At 43.7% G+C, this 10,309-nt stretch overlaps 1 protein-coding gene across 2 annotated transcripts in view; it reads right to left on the reverse strand.

The window, feature by feature from the left end:
* Positions 1-10,044, reverse strand: part of LOC126694350 (serine/threonine-protein kinase ZRK3-like) — a 100,172-nt gene extending 90,128 nt beyond the window's left edge. The window contains exons 1-2 of one of the 2 annotated variants that reach the window (XM_050390584.1): positions 8,916-10,023; positions 7,408-8,470 (exon numbers count right to left, since the gene is read on the reverse strand). In XM_050390584.1, coding sequence (XP_050246541.1) covers positions 7,918-8,470; positions 8,916-9,958 — 1,596 coding nt within the window. In that variant the 5' untranslated portion in view covers positions 9,959-10,023 and the 3' untranslated portion in view covers positions 7,408-7,917. Of the gene's footprint in view, positions 1-7,407; positions 8,471-8,915 lie in introns of those variants that run through there. The other variant, XM_050390585.1, reaches the window with a different exon arrangement.
* Between the last annotated feature and the right edge of the window lie 265 nt (positions 10,045-10,309).

A 10,309-nucleotide genomic window follows, 5' to 3' on the forward strand; every position in this document is an offset into this window, starting at 1 on the left:
ACCTTAGCGATCCGTCCACTTTGTTGATTTTGTTGCCTGTATAATATACATTCGTAATAAACATCCATATGAAAAATCAAAGTTGTGTCTGAATATTCTTCTTTAAAGAAAATGCATTTGTCGAAAAAGTACCTGCCCCCTTGGGCTTAAAAAGGCACAAAAAGATTGTAGCAAAAGTGAAAAGGAAATACTAGTAAATTGTAGCTAAAAGATTAGAATAAAATAAACTTGGAAATCGCCGGTTCCCCATATTTTCCTCTACTGGTAGTATTTCCGAAGATGCTCCGTGTTCCAAGGGTGCTGCAGCTTTTGTCTGTCCATCGTCTTGAGGTGGTAGGTTCCCTTCCTTTGCCATGACGTGATCCTGTAGGGTCCTTCCCAGTTGGGGCCGAGTTTTCCTTGTGAAGGATCTCTAGCGGCACCCATTACTTTCCGTAGTACGAGGTCCCCGACCTGGAAGTCCCTGTGCCTCACTTTGTTGTTGTAGTGTTTCGCCATGAGATCCTAATAGCGCGCCAACCTCTGTTCTGCTATTGCCCTGACTTCTTCCAGTAGATCAAGCTGGAGGCGCATACCCACTTTGTTCGTATTCTCGTCGTAGCTCTCCACCCAGTAACTCGTGAGCTCCACTTCTGCAGGAATGACAGCTTCGGCTCCATATGCGAGTCAGAATGGGGTTTCTCCAGTAGGTTCTCTCGCTGTGGTCCGGTATGCCCATAGGATGCTAGGTAGTTCGTCTGGCTAAATACCCTTTGCCCCCTCAAGACGGGTCTTGATTATTTTGAGCAGGGACCTGTTCGTGACCTCAACTTGCCCGTTTGCCTGTGGGTGTGCGGGTGACGAGTAGTGATTCTTGATCCCTAGCTCCGCGCAGAAGTCTCTGAACATGCTGTTGTCGAACTGTTTTCCGTTGTCAGAGACCAATACCCTGGGTATCCCGTACCTGTAAATGATATTTCTCTAGACAAAACTTCGGAATTTTTTCTCCATGATGGTGGCTAAAGCTTCTGCCTTGACCCATTTAGTGAAGTAGTCTATGCCGACGACCAAGAATTTCAGCTGCCGGATAGCCGTCGGAAACGGACCCATAATATCAAGTCCCCATTGTGCGAACGGCCAGGGTGCCGTCATAGGTGTCAACTCTTCGGACGGCTGCCTTATGAAATTGCTGAACCTCTGGCATTTGTTGCAAGATTGGACATAAGCTTGCGCATCCTTCATCATTGTAGGCCAGTAGTATCCTGCTCGGATCAATTTGTGTACCAGTGATTGTGCGCCTGAGTGGTTTCCGCAGATACCCTCATGTACTTCTCTCATCATATAGTCTGCTTCTTCTTGGCACAAACACCTTGGGTAAGGTCGAGAGAAGCCCCTTTTATATACGACATCCTTCATCAGCACGAACCGTGACGCTTGGACCTTCAGCTTCCTTGCAGCGCCCTTTTCCTCTGGTAACACCCCGTCCCTTAGGTAGGAGATCAATGGCGTGGTCCAATTATGTTCAGAGTTCACCACCTGCATATTTGTCCCATCATCGATAAGTGAAGATATTTGGACGAATGATAATACCTATTTGGGAACCAGCATGAATTCGGCTGATGCAGCTTTTGCTAGTTGGTCGGCCCATTCGTTCTCTTCCCTTGGGACTTGAATGAATTCGACTTCAAGGCTGTTGATTCAGTACCTCACTTCTTCCAAATATCTCTTCATTCTATCGTTCTTGCACTCATAGTTGCCATTGATCTGACTTGTTACCACTTGTGAATCGCAGTGGATAATTATGCTTTTTGCACCCGCAGCCCTTGCAAGGTCTAGCCCCGCGACCAAGGCTTCATACTCTGCCTCGTTGTTGGTTGTTGGGAAATCCAGTCGGATCATGCACTGTATCGTGTCCCCCTACGGAGTTTTAATTACTACTCCGGCTCCTCCGACTCGTCTGTTTGAGGATCTGTCTGTGTGGATACTCCACTATTCCTTCTTTTCTACCAACTGGTCCCTCCCGAGTGTGAACTCGGCAATGAAGTCAGCTACTGCCTGTCCTTTTATGGCCGTCCGCGGGCGGTACTGGATGTCAAATTCCCTTAGCCCTATTGCCCACAGGGCCATCCTTCCTGCTGCTTCTGGGCTATGCATGGCTTTTCTTAGTGGCTTGTCCGTTAAGACAACGATTGTATGCGCCTGGAAGTATGGCTTAAGTCTCCGTGCAGCAATTACTAACGTGAAATCCAACTTCTCCATCTGAGGGTACCTCTCTTCTACTCCACGGAGCGCACGGCTGGTAAAGTAGACGGGTTTCTGTATCCCATCCTCCTCCCTTACCAAGGTTGCGCTTACTGCGGCACTTGAGACTGCCAAATAAAGGTAGAGTTCCTCTTCGTGTATGGACAGACTAAGCAGTAGTGGAGACGAGAGATACGTCTTTAAGTCGTTGAAAGCCATTTGGCATTCATCTGTCCATTCAAATGACTTTTTCAGAGTGCGGAAGAATGGCAAACACCTATCCATCGCCCTTGAAACGAACCTGTTTAGTGCTGTGATCTTCCCATTTAAATTTTAGACCTCCTTGACCGTCCTTAGTGGTTCCAACTCCATTATTGCTCGCACCTTCTCCAGGTCGACCTCTATTCCTCTTTGGGATACCATGTAACCCAAAAAATTTTCCGCAGTTACTCCGAACGCACACTTGTTCGGATTCAGCTTCATGTTGAACGATCGAAGCGTATCGAATGTTTCTCTAAGGTTTTCTAGGTGATCTTCTTCGTGCACGCTTTTAACCAACATGTCGTCAACATAAACCTGAACGTTCCTGCCAATCTGATGTGCAAACATCTTGTTCATTAGCCTTTGGTATGTTGCTCCAGCATTTTTGAGTCCAAAAGGCATCACCTTGTAGCAGAACAATCCCTGGCTTGTGACGAAAGAGGTTTTCTCCTGATCAGACTCGTCCATCCTGATCTGGTTGTAGCTAGAGAAAGCGTCCATGAAGCTGAGGAGCTAGTGTCTTGCAATCGAATCCACAAGGGTATCTATCTGTGGGAGCAGGTAGCTATCTTTGGGACAAGCCTTGTTGAGGTTCGTGAAATCTACGCACATCCTCCAGCTTCCGTTGGCTTTTTTAACCATAACTACATTCGCCAGCCAGTCGGGATAATATACTTCCCGGATGAAACCTGCCTCCAATAACTTCCGAACTTCCTCGGCTATGGCCCTATCCCGCTCTTAGGCGAAGACTCGTTTCTTTTGCTGGACTGATGGAAGGAGGGCGACACATTCAACTTGTGGACCATGACCGATGGGTCAATTCCCAGCATGTCTTCATGATTCCAGGCGAAAACGTCTTGGTTATTTCTTAAGAAAGTTGTGATCGTCTCTGGCGTACGGGCCAACTGGCTAGTGTGCCAATCTTAGTCGTTCATTCAGGCCGTGTGTCGTCAAGTCTTACTTCTTCTAGCTCTTCAACCGGCTCTGCTAATGCTCGCTGTTTTCCGATGCACATCGTCTGCTGCTGATCCTCCATCTCTAACATGGCGATATAGCATTCTCGTGCTGCTACTTGATTCCCCCGCAGTTCTCCTACCCCATATTCCGTCGGGAATTTGATCATTAGGTGGTATGTTGAGGTTACCGCCTTCCAGGAATTGAGAGTGGGTCGCCCGAGGATGGCGTTGTAAGCGGACGAGCAGTTGACTACGAGAAACGTTATCTCCTTAGTGATCTGCTGAGAATAGTCACCTGCCGTCACAGCTAGCGTTATTGCGCCCAAAGGGAAGACCTTCGTACCCCCAAATCCTACGAGTGGGGCGTTCGTTGGGGACAATCGTTCATTGTCAATCCTCATCTGCTGGAATGCTGGATAGTACAAGATGTCTGCTGAGCTGCCGTTGTCAGCAAGGACTCGATGCATATTATAATCTCCAATCTGCAAGCTGACTACTAGCGCGTCATCATGAGGATGGTGAAGCCTCCGAGCGTCATCCTCTGAAAAGTTTATGACAGGATTATCTATCCACGGCATCTTTGGTACGGATCCTGTGAGTTAGACGCTATGGACCATCCTGAGGTAGATTTTGCAAGCTTTCTTGAAAGATCCGGCTGCAGTTGTGCCCCCTACGATCATTCATATGTCTCCTATGGGTGGTCTAGGGCGGTTGTTCTCCCTTCGTGGAGCCTGTTCTTCCGGCGTATCAGTTCTTTCCCTGCTGACGAACATCTGTAGTTTCCCCAGCCTGATTAAGGCCTCAATCTGCTGCTTCAGGTCATAGCAGTTAGCTGTGTCGTGCCTGTGGTCCCGGTTAAAGCGACAATACTTGTCTCTCGGTCTTTTGTTGGGGTCTCCCTTCAACTTTCCAGGGAAAGTCAATGCTCCTTCATCTTTGATTGCATCAATACTTGGTCGATTGGGGCGGTTAACGGGGTGAAATTGGTGAACCTTCCAGTGGGGGGTCTGGAGCGCTTTTCATCACGTCGATCCCCGATTTTAGCGACCTTTCGCCCCCTGTCTTGTCTCGTGTCTTCCTGCCTTTCCCTCTTCTTAGGCCTTTCCTCGCGGGCCAGTAGTGCATCTTCTACATTCATGTACTTGGTAGCCCTGTAGAGAACGTCTGTCATGGTTTTTGGGTCATTCTTGTATAAGGAAAACAAGAACTTGCCTTTCCGTAGCCCGCTAGTGAACGTGGCTATGAGTATTTTATCGTCAGCTTCGTCAATCGAAAGGGCTTCTTCGTTGAAACGAGTTATGTAGGCTCATAGCGTCTCGTCTTCTCGCTGCTTGATGTTCATTAAGCAAGCGGTGGACTTTTTGTATCGATGTCCACCTATGAAATGTGAGGTGAACAGGGCGCTCAACTCCTTGAAAGTATTGATGGAGTTTGGTGTCAACCTACTGAACCAGACCCTCGCAGGCCCCTTTAGCATGGTCGGGAACGCCCTGCACATGATCTCGTCTAGTACGCCCTGAAGGTGCATCAGGGTCTTGAAGGTCTCTAGATGATCGAGTGGATCCTTAACCCCGTCGTAACTTTCGATCTGCGACATCCGGAACTTTTGTGGCAGGGGGAATGAGTTGACGGACGCTGTAAATGGTGAGTCGGTCCTATTCACTAAATCGTCGAGATCAGAAGATACTCGCCCCTTGAGGGCGTTCATCATGACCTCCATCTGCTCCTTCATCGCCTGCATCTCGGCGACGATAGGCGGGGGGGCAAAATCCATGAGAGACGGAAGGCTCACGTTTTTCCACTCTGGTCGGCTTGGGGCATTGCTGCCCTCAGGCTTCTCCTGCTCCCTTCGCTCGGCACTGTTACCTTCCTGGTTTTGCTCCTGAAGGTTGGGTCCTACATCCCTTTGTTGTAGCTGCTCCTCCAGATCGTGGTTCTGCTTTGTGAGTCGCTCTACTGTTGTCATGAGTTTCTGGACCTGCCTTTCTAATGCAGTAGATCTCGGTGGTTCGTCTTCTTGAGCGTTATTGGTGGTAGCCATCGAGCGAGTGAGTACCATGCGACTCTTATGTCCGGGAGGCGATGATTTGGCTTAAACTTTTTGCTTTCCCACAGACGGCGCCAACTGATGATGCCATAAAATCACCAATGAGCAACACAATCCACACTCGCTCCAGCTAACAACCTGCAAGAAGAAAAAAAAGTGATCTCGCCGTGGGCATCGATGTGGTGTCGACCAAATACCCTCCGACAGTCAAATTAGAACTGTTCTCAACTCTAGAATGCTAGAAAGGGTAAATTATGCGTACCTTGATTTGTGAGAGTATTGTAGCTTTTATAATAGAAGAAAGTCGGCTTCTCTTCCTTGGACTAGAAGTCTTTTCCTTATGGGAATCCCCTTGAGTAATCCCAAACGTGATGGACAAGACATTTCCTTGTAGAGGGGATCAGCGCGCGTATTTTCCGGAATGTTCCTTGCGCTAGCTTTCTAGTTTCCTTGGAGACCACACGTGCGCGCCAAGAGTATGGAACTGCTCTAGGCCACTGGGCTCTACCGTTGCCGGCCCATGGGCTCGGATCCGTCAGGCCCAATGTCGTGAAAGTCCATTGAGCTGAATTTTGCCCCTTCAGAAACCATTGGTAGCAAATTCATACACTAAAATGGGACATGTAGTCTCAAGACAACACCCTATGGGCTTTAATACATTACTGTGAGCGCTCATCTATGCAGAAATCACTAAATCATTGATGACAAATTCGGCGAATGATTCATTTTCAGGAAATCTCTTAACGAAAACCATTTGCCCTTCAAGAGAACCCCTCGTACCAACGAATTCCATAACGTTTGCTACAGTTGTTGGTGGCTTGTTGGAGCTCTTGAGCAGAGAAGCTACGGATGGGAATTGATTTGCCATTGCAAGAGACAATTAGCTTCTCCAGTAATTTGCTTCCATTCTCAAAAAACGCTCTCTCTCTCTTTTCTCCCTTTCCTCATCTTTCTTACTCATTATAAAGAAACTATCTCTAAACCAACTCCGCATATCTTGAATGTGGAACCTCGCTATCTCGCTAGCCTTTTGCCTGCTCTGCTCACAAGGAGTTTTTAGAATTATACTGTATAGCCATAGGGACGCTCAATGGCCATATATTGAGGTTACACGCTAAACCAAGTGCAGCTTTTCTCAACAGCCATTCTAGAAGGCTCCTATGAGTCCTATCAATGTCCATTCCTATATATGGTATGAGCAACCAACGTGTGCACCTGTTACTCCATGGAGAGTCATATGTGTGCCCATGCTTTGACCAAGTTTGCTTCTTTTCCATCATCATGTGTCTCTGGCTCTTCTGACTTAATTCCCTCACTTTTTATTTATTGGGGTAAACAAGCTTGCAAGTTAAGTTAGCTGCGCAGGCAGTCACCGACTCTATGTGACTATGTTTCACATGACAATTGTCTTTAACTAATTCCCTTTATGATGCGTAGAAACTATAATTTTGCCAAATATATATATATATATATATACCGTGAATAGTTTTCTTGGAAATACAATTAAGTTAAACCATAAAGTTGATTCTCAAAAAAAAAAAAAAAAGGTAAAACAACGTCAAGTATGAGGTTTTATTGAGCAAGAAAAATTCAACTCCCTAAATTCCTAAATTTCTTTTTCTTTCTTAAACGATGACAAAAACATCTTTTCCATCAATATATTTAGGGGTTACGTTTTTGTTTTTTGTTTTTTGATTTTTTTTTTTTTTTTTTTTTTTTTTTTTTTTTTTTTTAAGGATGGCAAAAACGAGTTCATTTGACATTTGTTAATTCATGCTAATAACTATATGTCTAACATTTTTTTTCTTCTCATAAATGGAAAAAATTCATCAAAAAAAGAAACATGTCAAATATCAGTACGCAGAATACACAGCAGACTACCTACACACCAGCAGCTAATTAAGCCAAAGACACATAAAAACCAGACAAACTAAAATAGAACCAACTATTTAAAACTGAGTTTTTAACTGCCTTACCGTACTCAATATGAGACCCACTGTTTAGTTTCAAACATTGCAATATTGCCTCTTCAAATTCAACGTTGCCATTGTGAACTCTTGCACATCTATGTATCATGATGTAACAAACCATGGAAGACAAGACCTTGAAACATTCTTCAAATCTCTTATGCCCCATTGCAAGACCTCATGCCAACATCACCCTAAATGCCTATATTATTTTCCAATCATAACAGCACAACATGAGACCAAATCCTTTTGGTAAATACATGTCTAACATTTGATAGTTTTTTTTTTTTTTTTTTTTTGATAGGAGTCTAACATTTGATAGTTGGAAAGGAACTTGGATCAATAAGTGAGAAGATAACTAATCATGGAAGAAACCTCTCAATCTGCCTGCAAACTTTTATATTTTCTTCCTAATCAGAGATTGAAACTGCTATACAAGCCCTGTCATCCCTCTATTGCATCACAATTAAGCTTCCGGAGGTTTTTCACAGGCTTCTTTCACTGCTTGGCTTTCATCATTAGAAGCATTCCTCTTCAATGATGCAGAAGCATGCTCTTCAAGCTTCCGTGAAATTTCAAAAGGAATTGCTTGGAAATTTACTTTTTCATTCTGGAACATCACTCGATTTCGTAGCCTCCAAATGTAATCCATAATTTTTGCTGCCATAAGAACAAACTGCTCCTTGGTGACCTGCTCGTGTAACACATGAGCTGGAGGAACGACTATATTCTTAATGAGATCAAAGCTGTTATTAACATTTAAAGATTCAATGCAAAATCCCCAGTTTGAACTAAACCAAGCTGCTTTTACTACAGAACAGTTTTTGAATAAGTGTAGGCATGTTTCGTTTTCAATGTCACACAAAGGACAGCAAGTAGTTTCAATCTCACATTTTTGCTTCTTTTGAGCTTCTGTTAGTAAGATATCATTTGCAATCTTCCATAGTAACATTTCATAACGCTGATGAAGCTTTAAATTCTGCAAACTCCCCAAAAGCTCTTCACCCACCTCTGTGAATCTGTGTGATTGAAAAATACCATTAATTAGCTGATCTCATATAGAATCCTCCTTAATTATTTAAGATGCACGCATCTCAGTTTATTAGGCCTGCTTCTCAGTAGCAATGGCGATTTGATAATGGCATTAAATGGCTCTTCATCAAATAAGCTTTTTGAGTAGCTGAATTCCATCCATGGCCATTTGTTTGAAAATCAAATAATGCAAATCTAATTTTCTAATTTCTACATATTAAAGCTGTTGGAAAAAGCAGGGTCAACACATAAGAATATTATATGACCACATGATTCTTTGCAAGGGCAAATTAGAGATTACCATAGCAGTTGAAAAATTGAGTTCATTCAGTCATCCTAGCATTTGATATTAGTTAATATAAGCTAATAACAACAAATATAATAAATGATTTGATGAACCCAAGTGAGAAAATAATTAGTCAAGGAATGAACCTCTCAATCCGTCTGAGTTGTTTGGTGACATCTACCATAGTTGGCCTTCTATGTGGGTCTTTCTCTGTACATATCAAGGCAAGGTCCAACACAGCTTGTAACTGTCGCTGTAAACTAGCACCTCCTTCCCCATCTGCCAAGATTGTAGGATCCACGATCTCGTTTATGCAAAAACCTTGAGCACGGTTATGAATGTATTGTACTAAGATAGAACCATCATCAATTTTCAATCGGGTTATATTTGAAGAATCCTCTCCAGTTAAAAGTTCTAGAAGAAGCTCACCAAAGTAATATACATCAGTTTTCTCCGTTACCTTGCCTGATCTTCTAAACTCAGGGGCGCAGAACCTTGTTTTCCGAAAGCCTTGATAACCTTTCACGTCAGTTTCACCCTCAGGGATTGATACAGAAAAAAGAAAGGTGGACAATTTGGGAACATCAGGTTCATCTAATAATATACTGCGCATATGTATATACATGTGGATGACAGGTCTTTCGAAGGCTGTATGGAGATAGGAAATAGCATGAGCTATCTGCCTTGCAATCTTTAACCTTCTCTCCCACACCATAGGCTGATGTCGTAGTTCAGTAACACGGGAGACATAAATTCGATCTGCAAGGATACCATTGGCAGCGAATTCATACACTAAAATGGGACATGGAGTGTCAAGACAACACCCTATGGGCTTTAATACATTGCTGTGACCACTCATCTGTGCAGAAATCACTATATCATTGATAGTTAAATAGGCCAATATTTTAGCATCAGAAAGTCGATTAACGAGAACAATTCGTCCTTCAAGAGAGCCCTTGTACCAATATTCTAGATGAGGTTCACAGTAGTTGTTGGTTGCTAGGTGGAGCTGTTGAGCAGAGAAGTTGCGGATGGGAATAGACCTGCCATTGCAAGAGGCAATCAGCTTCTCTAATAACTTGCTTCCATTTTCAACAAATGCACTCTCTCTTTCTTTTCTTTCCTTTCTTTTTTTAAAAAAATGATCTCTCAACCAACTCCGCACAGCTTGAATGTAGAACCTTGCCATCTCGCTAGCCTTTTAGAATACAGCTGTATAGGGAGACTCAATGGCCATTTATTGGGGTTATACTCTTACGAGTGAAGTGCAGGGAAGTTTCTTCCCACTACAAAAAAAAAAAAAACAAAAAAAAAAAAAAAAACAAAAAACAAAAAAACAAAAAAAGAGGGCTATTGACCAGTGTGCACCGTGTTGACCAAGATTGCTTCTCTTCCAATCTCCAAGACGAGGTGGTAACCAGGCACGTGGGGTCCATCTCTGTGTGTAAGAGAGAGGAAACATGCTTTCGCATGATGTATTTTCTCCTCTAAGAGTTTGTCATCTTCCTCCCTTATTAATTCTTGCTCCGTAGAAGGTATC

This window comes from Quercus robur, chromosome 8 (genome assembly GCF_932294415.1).
Source record: "Quercus robur chromosome 8, dhQueRobu3.1, whole genome shotgun sequence".
NCBI lineage: Eukaryota > Viridiplantae > Streptophyta > Magnoliopsida > Fagales > Fagaceae > Quercus > Quercus robur.